This window comes from Oryzias melastigma, linkage group LG24 (genome assembly GCF_002922805.2).
Source record: "Oryzias melastigma strain HK-1 linkage group LG24, ASM292280v2, whole genome shotgun sequence".
Classification (NCBI taxonomy): Eukaryota; Metazoa; Chordata; class Actinopteri; order Beloniformes; family Adrianichthyidae; genus Oryzias; species Oryzias melastigma.
In genome coordinates, this window is record NC_050535.1 from 13,064,031 (window position 1) to 13,082,485 (window position 18,455).

The following is an 18,455-nucleotide window of genomic DNA, read 5'->3' on the forward strand; positions in this document are numbered from 1 at the left end:
AATACAGGTATTCTATCATTAAAAAAAAGCAACAAGTACATGTTATAAACTCCAAAAAACAATTTTTGTTAGCTTCTTCCTGAGGAAACACTTCCTGGTTCACAGCTGCGACATCTGCTTTTTACAGCCGAAAAGTCACGTCATGTGAGCCGAGTTCAACTTACAAAAGAAGAAAAAAGTTTTATAAAAGGACATTGTAAACCTAAAATTGCCTCTTTTTGTATTTTTAGGAATGACAAGCATGGCAAAGCCGCACAAAATAAACACACAAACAGTAAACGGCACAAGCAGACGGCTCACACCCTCCTCAGGGGACCTGCCAGGGTGGCTCCACCCATTACAAAGCAAGCAGAAGAACTTCCAACAAGTGTGTGTGTGGAAAGGAGGGGTGAGGGGTTGGTACACACATGGGGGGAGGTAACAGCACCACACCCCCACCCACACACCTCCCAAACCCCTCATTACTGTCCCAAAGCGTCCACAAGGGGACCGAATGAGAAACGCCGTCATTCCTTTTTCTCTCCATCCACTTTCTGCCCCCCCCAGATAACACCATACAATTAGTGGCTCCACTTTTTACCCCCCCTTTCTCTTTGCATACATACATGTATACATGTATATACATCTCAGTTCACAGCATTTCAGATCACAGAAAAGTGCAGACACACCCTAAATACCAGGCGGCTTTATTTTAGCCTCTTTCTGACCCTCCCTTCTCTTCCCCTCTCTCTCTCTATTCATCATGCTTGCGCTGCTTTGGCTGTGACCGCCCCCCCGGCGAAAGCGACGCTGTAATTATGCTAGAATGCCGATGTGACTACTTCCTGTCTGGAAGAGCCCCATATCCTGCTCCCAAGGGCATCTTCAGTTGGCTGAAAAATTCTCAGAGCGTCTACGTCAGCAGGAGTAGCAGTTTCCCAGGCTGTGGCTGTGACTGTCGGGCGCTTAGGTAGTTTGGTTGAGGAGTGCGGAGACAGGACTTCAGTTTATGACCAGCAAAAGCATCTTCCTGCTCGTTTTTTCTTCACTTTAGATGATTAGTATAGACTAAACTCATTCCCCCCCTTAAAGTCAGCCAAATTAGGATTCAAAACTAATTTTAGTTTCATCTCTTGCAGGAATGTGGTTCACACAAAAACACTGAAGTAGATTTATTAGAAACACCTAAAATACATATTTATGCGAAAATTTGACTTAAACATATATGAAGCTGCGCTACAGGTTTCCATTCAACCCTCTGCCAGTCTTACATGTGCAGGTGTCCCTTCATACATACTAACCAGATCATTGCACAATCGTGCACGCCAGATTTAACGCCAGATCGAGCGTGCAGACGTTACAAATGACAGCAGCTCAGGAGTCTTTAGTCCTCATCTGACCGAACGGCAAAACGAGCCATTGAAGAGAGCGCACATGTAAAACCATTAAAAAAAATTTCTGATGTCAACATTAAGAAAACAGGACTTTAGCAAAGATATGCTGATAAAATAAAAAATGTGACAAAAATTGCAGTTATGTCACGATAGGGACAAAACACAAGACACTTCTATTTCTTAATGATGAAGACATGATTTATAAAAAAAAAAATGTTTTATTTATTGAACAACTACCCTTCATTTTTTTACAAACACCATTATATAGGATGATTAGCTAATTGAAGCTTTTTTTTAACTTTCTTTTTTTAAAGAGAGAAATGTTTGAAAACACCAAATATCTACAAATATTTAAGCAACGTCAGGTAGACACCAGACCCAACAGCCAAGAAAACTGGTCAAAATGAGAAAGGAGAGTCTTTCTCTACATCTAAATTTATTTTTTATTATTTAAAAAAATATGTTTCCTGATTAGCTAAATGGTAGAAGCTTTCCTAATGTGTGGCAGGTTTTGAAATTCAGTTTTATTTCTAGTTTAATTTAACCTAATGTCTTATAAACTAACTGATTAATCTTTGAAAAACTTAACTGTCTGGCATTGAGAGTTAAATATAAACCCCGGATGGAATCTTAACACAAGCTCTTCAGTTTCAATCAAGCTTCTGCAGCGTCACTAAACTGGATTAAATCGAATTCCGCAGGAAGAGGAAATGAGCATTTTCTCAAAATGAAGAATCATCTCTGTGAACTTTTCAACTGAAGAGTTTTCATCACAGAAGCACACACACAGCCTCACAGGGCCTCACCTGTGCACATAGTGTAGCTGGTGGACAGAATCAATGGCCAGCACCATTTCAGCCAGGTAGAACTTGGCCATATCTTCAGGCAAACGGTCCTCAAACTTGCTGAGGAGAGTCAGCAGGTCCCCGCCCACGTAGTAGTCCATAACCAGGTACTGGAGACGCAGAAAACAGAAATGATTCACTAAATGTGGAAATGCCGAGTGCTTCAGTAACACACAGGAAAGTCTTAGTGCAAAAAAAACAAACAAAAATGAGTTAAACCAGCTGTTTTTCCCTCCATCATTTCTTTGACCGATCACAGAGGCAACAGCGGCTCCAAAAACTGCTTTACTTTTCAGGATTTCTCTAAAAATAAACGACCGCACAGAGGCTTACGGCCTTGGGGAGTGTCCAGCATTTGTTGTGTGAATGCGAGTAATGGAATGGCAAACAGTCGTGGCATTTGAACTTGGGGTCGCGCACAGACGAGATATCAGGTTAAAGGGAAAGCGACAGCCTCCAGCAGCCGCCATTCATACCAGACAGAGCTTCCCTTACAAACCTCCACCCAACTCCAAGCTCTGCCGTTTCTCACACACGGTCTGCTGCTTAATTTCCTTCCATTCAAACATCATGGAAAACAAGGCAGCACTGAAATTTGTCCTTGTTTTTACAGGATTGTTGTAGATGAAGATGGACAGCCTCTGCACTATTAACATGATTTCTGTTGAAATTCTAATTCTAAAATATATCTTAAATAAAAGAGGTGAAGTGATGTGACTACAGAATGGAAGAGTCCCGTTTTACCAGATTATTGTCATCCTGGAAGGCGTAGTGCAGGGTGGTGATCCACTGGCAGTCTCCGTTTACCAGCACGTCTCGCTCCTCCCGAAAACACGCAGTCTGGAGGAGGACATGACATTAGACGATCCCGAAAAGCAAACATGGAATAGCAACTTCAGAAAACAATAACCTTGCAGAGTTCTGAGATAACTCATGTTCATTTATTTCATGGAGGTGTGTCATAATGCAGTATTTAAATGATTTGCCTGTTCATTTTTGTCCCAAATTGAAAATATGACTAGTTTAAAACAGCCTGACATATGTAAATAACGCTTAAAGTAATATCTCTGTACACAAAAAAAGAATATAAGGAAGTAGAACAGGCTGTGTTATCCTACAGCATTTCCCATGTCCAGGCATTTAAACACACAAACAACAAGGAGCAGTTTGGCCTCGTGACGTCCAAGGCGTGAAGACCAAGGACTCGAGGGACTGACTGGAATGTCAGACTATCAGGAAGACGTCAATGAAGAAAACATCCATCTGCAGCTCGTGCTGCTCTGACTCTGACACGTTCTACAACCTGTCAGTAAAGTCCTGATGTGATGGAGGGTAAGTGAGGGCGGCAGTTTCTCCTACAGTGAGGATTTTTCCTTCTGTTTCACCCGACTGTATCACTTTTCTCTTTTATCGAGAAAAAAAAAATCAAACTTCTGTAGAATCCCACCAACCTCTGCTCGCTTCAACATCTCCCATTTGTTGAGGATCTTCATGGCGAATACTTTGTCGGTGTTTTTCCCTTTTACCACAGCAACCTGCAACAGAAAACCGATTTAATGGCACGATGGCAAACAGATTTAAGAAAATAAAATTGAAAAAAACAAAAGATTTATTTGGTTCTTGAGAAGCAAAGTTGTTTCCAAACTTTTGTTTGTCTGCCATCATGTTTTAATAGCTACACAAACATCCAAATACACAGGAGTAGTGATGCTAATAAAGAAGAGAAACTATATGAACAGATGTACAAAAGCAAGCAGAATTGACAGGAAGCAGAAAAAAACTGAAAATGGCAAAAAAGAAGCAGCAACAAATTGAGAAATAAGAGCAAGAAAAGAGTATAAAAACAAGAAACAAGGAAAAAGCAGGCAATATATAGTATTTTTTATTTAAAAATGTATCAAATCAAAACTTGGATGATCTTATCTATTTTTTAAATTATTTTATATCTTATATTTTGAAATAATTATGTATGTAATTTTAACTTTCTTATGATTTTAGTCCTAGTATTTCCTTATGGGGATTATTTTTTTGAAAATAAAGTTTGACTTGAAAATCTATTTTAAAAAGTTTCAATTGACTTGTGAACAATCTGTTCTAAACCTCCTAAAACTCTTAAAACTACTTGTAACCTTTACAACTTCAACTTTTAAATACAGATTCAAAATGAATAAAAACAGACTTCCTCAGAATAAATCCTTTAAAACTGAGCCCTTCTCTGCTGTGTCTAAGCTAACGGCAGACTTTTCTTCACTATTAATTGCTAAACATAACCGTGACGGACCTCCTCAGCTCCAGCTTCGCGTTTAGCCAAAAAAGGAGTTGCGACAAACTTCTGCGTGCAGACAGTGGCAGCATGTGCTTCCATGAACTCAACAATCAAAAGCTCAATAAAAGACCACATGCAGTCTGATCTGTACAAATGGACAGAGAAGAAGTCCAGAGAAGAGCAATGAAACAGTTATGAAACAGAGGGGTCTGCACTCGATTAAATTAAGCAGGAGGGGGTGTGCTGCTAATGCAATACAATGATAACATTCCTACAGTGTTTGGATTTCCCCCCGTGATCCCTCAGCTGAGGAAAGGATGAATAAAAGCGGAAGACACGAGAGCGGAGGAATACACTGATCTTGGCCTGGCCAGGGTTTTTTTTTTGTTTTGTTCTTTTCTTCCATCTCTCCTTTCCTCCCTCTACAGCTCCTGTCTTCACCTCCTCCTCAGTCCTCTCTGATGTGGTGTCTGCTTTCAGGACCCAAACAGAACAGTGTAGATTTTTACATCCCAATTTCCATTCATTGGAACAGTCTGACGCACCGCAGGTGATTCTTGGCTTTGCAAAGAAACAGGATAAACTGAGGGTCAACAATAAGTTCCAAACAGGAGAAGTGTCAAGACAGTTAAATGACAAATGCACATTTAGCTTCAGATGGGTACAAGCAGTCCTGAGTTTAGGTTTTCTGTCTCAAGAAGAAACTGCAGCACCTTCCTGCCGTCTTCAGGTGGCAGTGCCAACAAACATGCTGTGATCTACAGTAGACTTGTTGAAAGCAGAGCATGGGTCTGTAAATTCAATGGAAATAACTACTCCAACTTTGTATAAGAATATTTTTTTAGGGTTGTTGTGACTCAGCATTGCACAAAGAAATGCTATTGTTTGTGCCGCGAATGGATTTCCATGGCAGAACAATATAATCCATAGATCACTTTCGTCTTGCCTTTAAGCCAAATATATGCAGGTGCATCTGGCTAAAGCAAAAGCACTGGAAAATTCCAACAAGGTAGCAGCATTCACGGGCCGTCAGACGATGCTGAAAACAAACCTGAAATGCCAACGGTCACATGACTCCACACGTGCTTATGAAACACTCCTTGCAGGAGCTCAACTCATCGAGTCAGTATTTGGTGCTGTTGCTACATGCTGGCAGGTGCGCCCACTTACACAGTCATCAAACCATCCATCACTTTGCACCAAACAGCATTTCCATCAACACCGGCCTGTACTGTACGATTTTGTACACTTTTTTTTTGTTTGTTTTTGATTCCGATGTTACATAAGACTCTTGGCTGAGGACTTAACCTGTCCCTTCAGCATTCCCCAGGTTTGACATCATGAAACCCAGTGACATGACCCTTTGAACTCGCTTTCAGGCACGCGCTCATAAGAGAAAAGACTGAAGAAACAAGAAATTCATCCAAAACAGTTCCTCTGGTACTCTTAATACTTAAAATTTATGGGTTGAGTGGCAGTGAAAATTTCCAATGTTCTGTTTGTGAAGCAAGTAGAGTCATGCTCAAGAGGCAGACCTATTATACGCACTGCAGATGGAATGTGGAAGAAAGTAATCCTCTATCAAATCCAACAACATTATTGACTTTTTTTAAAAAAAAAAGTAGGTCCAAGAATCCAAGGAGATTCATTATGGGCTGAATCTGATTGTCCGGCATGAAGCGGCATTCTGTCCAGCAAACAGCAGAGACAATGAGCAGCTGATGAGACAAATAAGAAAGCAGCAACCTGTTTGCTGTGGATGCCTGCAGGCAGGGATACCAGAAGGAGATAGAATGTGCACAAGCTCACCGGTTGGCAGCAGATGGAGTACTCTTCAATCAACCATACTTGGTTCTTTTCTGGCTATTTTCAAGGATTAGCTGCATCAAGGTAGGCAAAAATGGAAGCTACATGCAGAGAATTATGGGTAAGGCCATGACTAACTAAAGTTGGACAAAGTTAGTGACACTGACACATTGGTTTTGGTCTAAAGAGTCAATGGCATCCATTTTTATCTCTTTGGCAGTCGCCATCTTGGTTGCATGACGATAACAAACAACCCAGCTTTAGTTCATTCATTTGTAAAATGTCACTGGTAAACAAATTTCCAGTTTGGGGTTGACGCCAGGGTGGCAGCGCTCAGCAATGAACAGCATTTTAAAACTCAAATGTATAGTGAAAAAGCGATCCCCGAATATTGCTGTGAAGAATGCCCAATGGTGGATGAAGTAGAAGACATCAAAAAAAATCTACGCAGTATATATTACAATGTTTTTACTGAGGATGTGACTTATTATTTTTGTTTTGATTGCTTGAAATAAACCAATTCCAAAGCTGAAGTCAAAGGTTAACCTCTTAGAGTTAGCTAGGCTAGCTTGCTAGCAGCGGATGTAAACAATAAATAGATACACAACATTGAAATGATTGAAAACCATCCGTAATTAGAAATGTATATTAGAGTTTTTGACTATTTACATTGATCTCCTGTGTCAAGTGTTTTTTTCAGAGTGATCAATGTTGACATAGAAGAACAAGTCAGGCACCAAAGAAAAGATCTAACATTTTGACCATAATGAAAAGGCAAAAAAATGGATCAAGCAGCACTGAATAGATCTTATTGTAGAGTTAGTAGAGTAGTTAGTAGTGAAAAGCTTAGCACTTCTTAATAGAAAAAAAATATTAAAAGAAGTTGAAAAATATACTTCTTTCTCCTTCACCAAGTGTGATTTCAGCATTTGAAAGCCCCACTGAACAGCGAGTGCACAGTTGGGAAATGTTGAGTTTAGATCAGGAACATTTACCTCTCCAAAGGCGCCTCGTCCAATCACTTTAAGTATCTCAAAGTCTTCTTTGTGGAGGCGCATCTGCTTCACCTTGGAGGTGAATGGTTTGGCTGCAGAGAGAAAGAAAATGCTGTTAAATTTAAGCCAAGTTCATAACATCAAGCTGTGAAACATTCATAGACAACACACTAGATAGATGGAAAAAAAACATTTGCAAGAAAAGCAAAAGAAAAGTTAGCTAGCATAGCCTTTAAAAGACAGATATGGTTCCGAATGCAATAACTTTTGCATTGTTCTGAATTTATTGGAAAAATAACCAACAGCCACATCCTAAAGTTTACACATCGCATGTATCAATATGAGCAGATAACGATAATGGTGGTTCCAATCAGTAGGAACCTGAATGGAGGAAAGGTATTTAGTTGGGCCAAACTTTGATCTGAGATTTCCAAGTACACCCTTACTATTTATCAAGCTTAATCAACAAAACCCTTGGTGGATCAGGAAAAATAATTTTAAAAAGCATCCATCTGTCTACCCAGTATGACTTATGGTAGTGTTCAGTGTTTAGTAAGGCATTTAAACAAAGTAAAACATCATCAACAAACAATTGATGATCCATCTGTCCATGTGTCTAAGTGCCATTGGGCAAGACATTGAACCCCACATTGCTCCCTGAGGCCTGGCTAGCACCGATACAAGCCAACTTAATAAACACCTTTTGTGTGAGTGTGGGTCAATGAATGAATGACTAAAGCGCTTTAGGTCTTGAAGAAGATATAAAAGTATTAGTCATTTACTATTTAATGTTGTTGCGCCTGCTGTTCCCTGATGGGAAAAGACCTTGGGAGGGATCTGCAAGGGTTGCCAACATTCTCTCACAAAGCCAGACAGATTCAATCTCAGCTGACAAAGTCAGCATTTCCCTCATTTGTAGTTGAGCTATTCAGCCACTTCCTGGTTTACATGATCCCAGCATGCCTTCCACAACCTGGATTGGCTGCGAGTTTAACAAGGTCATCTTACTGGAGAAGTTAGCATCACATTTTTCTGAAACCACTTAAAAAAAAGTGAATTAAGTTTTTGTCCCATTATAATCCAGTTATAGCACACGTCTAAATTCATGTATAATGTTGGCGTCTAAAAACAGTAGTTTCTTTTAGTTAGCAAGAACAAAATCTCCCTGTTCTACACAAGCATCCTTTTTTCGATTGTTTTTAGCAGTTGTAAAGTGAACGGCTGTCAGAGAACAAGAGTTTAAGTCCAAGTCTGGCCTGTCTGCAATTCTTACACTCATCTGTCTGCAACAATTACACAGAACCGTCAGTGTTTCAGAGGAGGACATTCTCCCACTGTGAAACAGGGAAATGCCTGCTGAAATAAAACAAACAGGTCACTCATAGCTCAAACATCTCTCCCACTCAGTTTCCCCCTCACAGACAGTGGGCTTGCTCTGTGACAACCGCAGGGCAGACGGATCGTATGGGGCCAACAGTGTGCCGTGTTTTGGCACAGCTTCCTAAAGCCAAGACGCAGACGAACAACTCAGCAGTGTCAGACTGGGTGAGGCTGGGAAACACCTGACAGGAGCCAAAGAAATGCTCGGTCATGTTCGGTTTCCAAAGGACATGTTTTCACAGAGACACAAGAGTCCTTTCTGGGGATCGATCAGCTGTGTTGTATTTGGGGCTTGTGAGGCAAGAGAGCATCACAAGTCTGTAGGAATGATTGCCATGACACAAACAAACAAATTAATTCCTCAGTGTTCTTTTTTCCCCTTAACAATGTAACCTGACAGCATAAAGTCCTACATACTCAGAAAAAGCAACAGATACATGCTAGACTGATCTGGAAAGATTTATTTAACAAAATACCACTTAAAAAAAAAAATCTACCTTCATTCTTAAATATACATCTCTTAACGAGATGTCAATGACCCTTTTGTAAAGTTTTGAGAGCGACAATACATTTAAGTGTTTATTTAGAAAGCCGCCAACAAAAGGTCAGTGCTGTCTGAAAGCCATCTCTTTAGAAGTAATAGTCTTCTCTGCCCAGCCTCCTCCAAACTGATCCGACAAGGCAGGATTAGTAGCTAGCAGCTTAAAAAAAGTATATGGCTGAGGGCCGAAATAAGCTACAATTCCCTTATTGTTTAATTCATAATTATGGAAGTGGGAGCTAACAGAGTGGTAGGTCATAGAGTGAGGGGGGAACAGTCAAACAAGTTGAGCGGGAGAAAACAGTGATTAGTGGCTGCACGCCGACTCAGAAGCCCCACTAAACCAACCACATAAGAAACGGCTTTCATCTGGGAGCCAGGAGCCCACGGGCCCAATCCACAACAAAGTATAAGCACAAACACAGTTGCATGCACACAGTAAGGTCAAGCTCTGTACACCTGACAGTTAAATAGTGACTATGTCGTGTGCAAGGCTTGCTAGACAAACCCCAGCCAAGCCCTTCTGAAAAACACCTTCTTGTTTGGCCAACACTCCAACAACAGGTGGTTTCATTAAGTAATTCTTGCTTTTGCAAAAACTCTAATCAAAAAACAATGCAAGCAGGTACATCTATGTCCACGATGAACATATAAAATCCTTGGACTTAAACAGGACATGTAATTACTATCAACTCATATTTACTTTAGGATCAGCATACCTGCACTTCGTCCTAACAACATGCCTTATCCTGTTTTACAACCGAGGAAAAAAAAGTGAAAAAATGTCATCCAGTATGGTCATACGTCTGTATTTGCAACACAAACATAAAGGTTGACCTAAACATAGCAACTGTTGCTATGATAAGGTGTGGTAGCATCATGGTGAAAGCGAACTACCTCAGTTTCAGCATGAGTGTCGGCCTTTGTTCCAAAAGTTTTGCAATGTGCAGGTTGAGTGAGCCAATAACAGGGGGGAAAAAAATAGAGACATGTCATGTCAGTCTGATTAAATGCATGCTTTGTGGAGATGACAGTGATGAGTACATACTGTCCACACACACACACACACACACAAGAAGCCAAGGATACAGCTGCATGTGTGCCCTGTTCAAGTAGAAACATAAAGTTGCAGCGAAACTGGAAAAACGCGCAAGACTCCACCTAATCCACATAACCGGACTGGTTCAACCCAGAATACCAAGTGCTTATCTGGCCGATCTGCGTCAGTGCCACAAGTTAGGGCCATTTTCTTGTGAAATTTAGTAACCGCGGGCAAGTGCGTTCATTTACACACACACACAGGCCCCAGAGAAGCTTGGGTGTGGTCCTGGGAAATATGCGAAAGCATAGAGTGCATTACAGCAAAAAGGCATCAATCTTTATATTTATAACTTGTTGTGCGTGTAATAACAGATCCAGGGATTGAAGGGATGAAAAACAAAAAGATGGGGGGATTAAAAACACAAAGAGACCCAAGTGGGTAAAAAGACGAAAACACAATGACTGAAGGACTTTTGCACACAAATTGTTTTTCAAGTATTTAGAGGGTTTCACTTATCAAGTACATGAAAGAGATCTTCTAGAAATGTTCACACATTTCAAGATTTTCCTACTTTCTGGGAAAAAAAACTTACTGACAAATTACAAAAAATATAAAAAAGCATTTTTAGTTTTTGTCTGAAGACATTTTGATTAAAATGTAAATTTAACAACTATGGTTGTTGAGGTTTCACCAGAAGGACAACTAATTCTCCAACATAAAGTTAAGAATGGTTCAATAGGAGGTGAACCTACTTCAGCTCAAGATTTCACAATGGAGAAAATATGTATTAGGAGAGGAGAAAAAATGAAAATGAAACTACAAGACTGGAAATCTATCGTGCCATCAATAGACGGATGGCACGCCAAGACTATCAGCAGAGGAGCCAAATACCAGAAAGAGAGTCCAAACACTACAGCGCTATACCGCACTCTAACAATACCCCAATTCCTGAGCAAGATGGGACATCTGGAAGCCATAATGAATGAGGTAACGACACAAAAATGCTGTTTGAAAGAAAGACAGAGACAGAGAGAGGGATATAGATAGGCTTTCCAGAGTCTGTCATGAAGAGAGAGAATGAGGAGAGAAGAGGAGGAGATCCATAGATGGCTTTTACCTCTATTTGACCGCAGCAAAGCTGCTGGAGGCTGCAGATGGAAAGCAGAAATAAAATCTGGTCTACTGTTAAAAAAAGATAACCAATCTGTAGTCTTTTTAGTATTTTTGAGTTCAGTCCGTTTAATTTGCCATTCAAGTATCTGTAGGTTTGCTTCAACAGGATTTTCCTGCATATGTGACTTTTTTGCATCAGCACATCAGTAGAAGCTAAACCAACTCATGGCTTGTAGTTTCACCTTTACAAGCTTTGTTCAAAGAAATACTTTTCCACCTTGCACTTTCTATTGCAAAAATCATAAGCTTTTGGGTTTTTATTTTTCTGTCATCATCATCTAACATCAGTTAAAAAGAAGATAACTGGATAAAGTAGCTTATTTTCAGCATTAGGTTTTGTGAATAAACCAACATGCCTAACATGTAACATGTATTGTAAATTACTGTGACTGCAGTAAAGTCTTACTGACTGACGGCCTTTTCTCTGATTTTTTAGTTTTGATTAATGCCATTTATAGTTCAGTGCGGCTTAAATATGGCATAAGTTCAGAAACAGCCCATTTATTGACGGTGTGCCTTATAATCCAGTGCGCCCTATAGTGCGGGAAATACAGTACTTATTTTTATTTCAGAGGGTCAAAAAGTGTTACACACCCTTCTGCCTGATTATATCTCAATACAAGCCTTTCATCATTTAGAAATAACTGCTGCCTTATTGCTGAAGCCCTTCTGTGTCAAACAAAGGAAAAGCAAATTACGAGAGGGCTGAATAAATAGAACACCAAGGCCATCAAAGGAAGAATTGAAGCTCTGTGACTCTAATAGCCTCGTCCTAAAAAGGGAAAGTTCCCAAGATTCTTCAAAAAGTCTCGACTTCTTAGTGATTTAATGGCAAGTAGGTTAAAAAAAATCCAGAAAATTATCAGACATTGTGGACTAAAATAGAAATAGACCTCTTTTTTGTCAACAGCAATTCTCTTGAAAGTGGCAGAGACATTCAGCCTGATCAGAGGATTTTAAAGGTATATTCCTTTTTCTTTGGACAGATGCACATCTGCTGAGTGGCCAAATGTGACAACAGGAGACAGTAACAGATCCCTGACACATGTATTACTCATGAGAGCTGCATATTGGGTATCACCGCTTGATCAATGAGGGACACTGGAAATCCATGGAAGGCAAGCACAGAGTCAACTGCACAGTACATAAACATCCCTTGGACTATTTCTGTGAGGCAGCCCAGCAGGGACATTTTAGAACTGACAACTCTAACCATTTTCCATCCCAGCTTTGCAAATCTAAAATGATGCTGCCTTTCCATTCACTTCTGACTCGTTTCTTGAATTTGCACTACTCCCTAACTTTTGTTTTCCCTCTCCCTGCCTTTTATGTGCTTCAGTCAATTCTTTCTGCCCTGACACACTTATAATAAGAGAGCCTTTTCTTTAACCACACAATCTGTGTCCCGCTGCAATAAAACAAAGCACAAACAGGATGTTGCTAAAATAATGAAAACCCACAAATGCTGGAAAAAAAGAAGGCAGGGAACATTCAAACAACAAAAAGGGTGATACATCATAAAGCTCTGTGCTGTGTGAGTGCCAACCAACCAGAAACATGAGCAAAGCTGCCTTAGTCAGACTCAGAATCAGCAGTTTCTTCAGCCTCTACAGGAACTTTTAAAGTTCTTCAAAGAAGTTTCCACGCTGTACATCGACCTGCTCTGCCCACATGGCAAACAAGTTGATTTACACTGTTCAGTGTCAACAGAGACTGTAGATACCACCTGCAGATAAAGAGCGCACATGAAAGGACGCTGCCAGTTACCAAGGCCTGGCTGGGTTTGTCCATCTTTGCCACTTTGTTGATGCTTGGAGTCCCAGCTGCAGTATTATTGTTTTAGATTTAGCTGCTACAGACTGATAAAGGTGTTAAGAAGCAAGGATATAGAGATAAGGCCGGTGCAGTTCAGCTGGATGGAATTATTGCAGATTTCTGATAAGATCTAACCACTAAATCACAAAATGCAATACACGCAAGAAACCTACCGTCTCCCTGGGATTAAACATTTATATAAGCTTGTAAATAATATACAAAATTATGCAGCTGTAAAGATGCACTTCCTTCTTAAATCCTTTTTTAGATTTTTTTATTAAAGAGCCATCCAAAGTGTTTTAAAGGTTGTTGTCTATCAACGTTGCTGCCTTCATAAATATAAATACAGAATTTTTATAAAAAAGTAATAGCCAACATACCAACACAAAAGAGAGGGACCTGGCTACAGACGAGATGGCGCCAAACACCATTGGCCGGAAGGAGAAATTACATAACTTACCCTAACCATAACCCAGAAGTGTTCAGAATTGCAGAAAAACTGTAACTGTAAGTGTTGCCATCTAAAATAAAGTTTTTTTTTTCTGTGATATGGAGGTACTTCCAGTCAGGGACTTCTGGTTCTGGACGTTGGTATCTGCAGCCAGGTCCTCTTAACACGACTGGACAGAAAATAGGTTTATAAAAGTAACACAGCTACTATCTAACAGATTATTCTAAAAGTACATAGACGTGCCAAGAACTATAAAATATGTAGGAATATATACTATAGATCTTGTAGAAGTTGCCCGTCTATTATTGACATATTTCCAATAAATACCAGATGTGACATTGTGACAAAAATGTACATTGGTCTCCTTCATAGTTTTAACTGGTCTCTTTTAAGCGCAGAGTTGTTTAAAAAGTTTTTGACTAAATACTGGAACTGTACTTTATTGTATCTTTTCCACTCTAATGTCATAATGTATAAAGATATACATGAGTTTAGAGCTTATTCCATTTACCGGTAGTTACATTCCAGGCAGATAGGCGCTTTGGTGCAAAGTTTGGACCGGTGTAGGTCATTGCCGGTAGCATTATTGGCAAAATAGTTCAGAAGATCTCTGCCATACCCATTTTTCATGCTTACATACTGTATACTGTATATAGTGGCTGAACAAATGGGAAACTATGCCATACTATTTTACTGTCAAATGAACCCTGTTGACACGACAACATTCTGTCTAAATAATAGCAAGTCTCCAGCATCTGCAGATTTCTTTTACTGCCTGGCCATTCAATTAATTTTCAAAATAAACATTGGCTTCTGTAGGAAGATATAAACTTTGAACTTTAAATGTTTACTATCCGGCTCTCCGATCTATCAAAGGGTGAAATCCAGTCTGGGTTTTGACACTCTGTAACTGTTGTGAAAGCCCTGTAATGTCTCAGACGGAGATCAACCTTTAACCTTTATTTTACCGTGCAAACCGCTACCTCTGAGTTGCTGTATTAGCTGTGCAGGCAGTAGCTGCAGGCGTGCAACTCTAACTCAACAACTCACAGGGGACTCAGCAAATGTTGGCTCTACAGGTAACCATGCACTGCTGAGATCATAAAACAGTGAGAGATGCAGTGATTTAGAGGATACACCTTTATGGTGCAAACAAAAAGTTGTCACAACAAGGCTGCCATGAGTTATGTTGTTGCAGATGCGTCTGTGGTCATTGTGGCCGTACGGGCAAAACAGAATTATAATGGTGAGGTTTGTCTAGTCAGTCAAAGCAGATTATTGCCTTTTATGCAACTAAAAACCAATGCCCATAGTCACGTGTACCTGCAGAGCGTTACAAATAAAATCATGACATTTTACTGTGGTGCATTGTTAACTTCTAGCAGCACATCATAACAGTCTCCAATCAGTTAAACAAAAGGAGATCCCTGCCAGTGTATCTGCGAAACCAACATGTCACAACACTCTGACAGATACTGGAGCATAAGTTTCCTATTGCCTTTTCTGGGCTCATCCTCTCCCCGGTCAGCCACCCCTGTCCCACCCCCTCTGCAGCTTGTGGAAAACGAGGGGGGGTGTTTCTGCGCTGTGAATGAACTGGAGTATCAGAGCACTGACATTGCACCATTTAAGGATTTGATTCCCATTGCGAGCACCCATACTATAAATGGATCCAGACAAACGGATTACTGCAACCACTTGTTGTCCGTTTGTTTAAGACGTTTCAGAAGAAGTCAGGCGGGGAAGGGGGCAACAATGAGGATATTTCAACAGATGCAGCAAAAGGCCAGACATAAAAAAGGTTGGCTTTTTAGCAAAATGGGACAAAGTAGGAGGTTAAAAGTGATGCAACATGAAAAAAGTAAGGTAAACAAGGAGGCAAGGTGATGATCTGAGGAGGAGAAAAGAGCAGCAAAGAGTTAATCATGTGAAGAGACTACATAAAAGATTAGGGAGGAGTGGGAAAAGGGACATTTCAGAAAACCTATACTCTCCATACACGCATGCTAAGCTAAACTATTCACACACTGGCACGCACATTTGCCTCCCACCAATTGCACCACAGAGGAAAACAACCAGAGTGACATTTACTCCACATATGGCTCAGGCCTTTTCTATTCAACATAAAGATGCGTTCACCGGCAGACTCCCTGTGGTAAAATGCATCGTGGCAGCTGTAATCCAAGATCTCCTTCGTTTGTTAGAAACTTGTCCAGCTAGGTGTTCTCAGACCAAAGCTGACAGGAAGGGCCTGAAGGGGAGATGTGTAAAGCAGAAAACAAGCTAGCTAAAACCAAAAGTTTAGGGTGCACATTATTTGCATCCATATACAAATGGTGGAGTCGAGATATGAAAAATAAATAGCACTGGTAGGGCAAATCCTAATGCTACCTCCAACTTGCTCTAAACTCTAAAAAAATTCTGAGGACAGGATCTAATCATCTACAAGTGGATGTTTAGCAGAGAAGGAAGCCCGCTCCGTATTTTTCTACATCACTAATATGCTCTTTTACAAATGGCATCTTTTATCTGCTCCCGATTCACGATTTGAATAAATAAATGCTCAGAAATGCAATTTTGAACTCATTTTTCGTAATATATGTTGTCCATCATCAGAAAAATGTCACAAGCCATTTTAAAAACATCAAAAAACTGAATTTTCATTGGAGTGGGTCTTGAAAAGAACTTACAAACACTTATTTTGACTAAAAAGTTAAATGTGAAATAGGTTCCAAAGGCCAACTATTGCTGTATTATCAATAAAATAATGGGAACACTTTTTAAAGCTTCTCTATAATATCTGTAAAAATTCTAACTAATTAGACAGGATGGAATGCTTCATGTTGAGCTAAGAGGTGAGTTTCATCTGGGGGGTGGGGGGGAACTGACTGACTCATGAGTCTAGTCATGACTTTTTACAATTGCAGGGAAAAAAGGAAACATGAGAAATCCCTGTAAGAAATGCAATTCTTGCCCTCCTCAGAAAGTCCACGCTCGTCATAGATTTGGCTGCAGTAGCCAAGAAAGCACACACAGAGGTGGCACGAAGCTGCCATAAATTTGTTTTACTGGGTCATTAAATAACCCAAACTCACCCAGTGTGTATGTTTATTAAGACGAGGTTGGTTTCAGAGCAAAAACAAGCTCGGGAACTAAAGCACAAGTGAGAAAAAAAAGGAAATCCTTGACAGGTTCTAAGATTAAAAAAAGAAAGTCCTTGTTATAGAAATAAAGCAGCAACATTTGACTGAATTAAAACCATGGAGAAACTCTTAGAATACTGGGGGAAAAATTAAATCTCAACTTTATGATCCTAAAATAAATGCACTCCAGTGAATGTTATTTTTGCAGATATTTTCCATCTCATCAGTAGCCATGAAAAATTGACACTTCGGGCCACAACAATTTGGTATCACAGCAACAATGAACCTGGCTTCTAATTATAACCTCCGAAGAAAGGTGTCGGTGCTGGGACTTGTAACAAAAAGCATCCAGAAAATTTGCATCAATAAAAGGCAGGATGTGTACGGACATGTAAGCTGCTCACTCCAGGAGTGGAAGGTGCACCATTACAAAGGAAAAAAAATGTTTACATTTTCAAGCAAAGGCAGGCACAAAAAGTTAAGAATTGAAGCATCTGATAGAGGCAGAGATTTGATCTAGACTGGTGGATGGGTCTTTTTAGGCTGTTCTGAGAACCTTCATGTTTACACACAAAACAGACGATCAAAAAAAATCTGCAGGTGTTAAGATCCTTCCAGAAAAGAAGAGGAAACCAATTCAATTCAAGGATCTAAACAATGTAGGAAAACACGAGTCTTATCATCTCAGTTCATCATCTTATTCCAATATGCTTTTCTTGTTAGATGATGGAGAAGACATGTAACAAGGGGCAGAAAACTAGTTACCAGTAGGAAAGCTAATGACCTCGCTGAGAAGTGTACCGAGTCAGTGAGGGAGATTAAAAGAATGAGTCCTCACTTTGACGGGAATACAAGATAGATGTTCCTAGATACTGATAAACTTTTGACAACACTGTACCCATTGCCACAGCAGCTGACTACAAACAGCCAGAGTGAAGTAACACCAGCAAACCAACTTCTCATCCAACATCTTCCTTAGATTAATCCATGAACATTTAAACATAACAATGTCATTGGATGCAAAATGATGAAGAAATCATTCTGTCTAGAGGAAAGGCCGGCGCTAGAAGCAACACAAATCATCCAAAGGTGGGAGGATTTATTGTTGCTTAGAGCATAAAGTTTGAACAAAACGTTCTTAAGACTTAAAAAGAAAAATTATTTTTTAATTTAAACCCTGCAGGTAGAAACACTTCTCTGGCTGGGTAGACAACATGTCCAACACTTTGAATGGAACTTTAACAGAAACCAGTAAGACAATGCTACCACTTGCACAAGATATCTCTGGAATGAAGGAGGCTGTCGTTTTCGCAAGTATTTGCCCACAACCATTTTGTTTTTACACCAAAAAGATAATGAATATTTGAAGTTAACCGTTAAACAACAAAGCTTTAGGTTCAGTGTTAACATTCATCAACCATTGACATAATTAACAGAATTCATTCCGAAGCTAAAAAAGTAGCTTTGCAGTGATCTACAACCCTTTATGGTAAAGTGTTTACCTATCAACATAAACCAGACGATCCTGACACTGTTATGCTGTAATGATACACATGTAGAGCTGAAACAGTAACAAAGAGATGCATGATTATGATTACAGTTTACTTTAAATTACAAGACATAAA

General features: G+C 39.8%; 1 protein-coding gene across 6 annotated transcripts in view; it reads right to left on the minus strand.

Annotated features, from left to right (window-relative positions):
• Positions 1 to 18,455, minus strand: part of cdc42bpab (CDC42 binding protein kinase alpha (DMPK-like) b) — a 54,050-nt gene that overhangs the window by 20,420 nt on the left and 15,175 nt on the right. For all 6 annotated transcript variants that reach the window (XM_024291865.2, XM_024291866.1, XM_036210593.1 and 3 more), the window contains exons 2-5: positions 7,286 to 7,377; positions 3,670 to 3,753; positions 2,963 to 3,058; positions 2,180 to 2,328 (exon numbers count right to left, since the gene is read on the minus strand). In XM_024291865.2, coding sequence (XP_024147633.1) covers positions 2,180 to 2,328; positions 2,963 to 3,058; positions 3,670 to 3,753; positions 7,286 to 7,377 — 421 coding nt within the window. The remainder of the gene's footprint in view (positions 1 to 2,179; positions 2,329 to 2,962; positions 3,059 to 3,669; positions 3,754 to 7,285; positions 7,378 to 18,455) is intronic.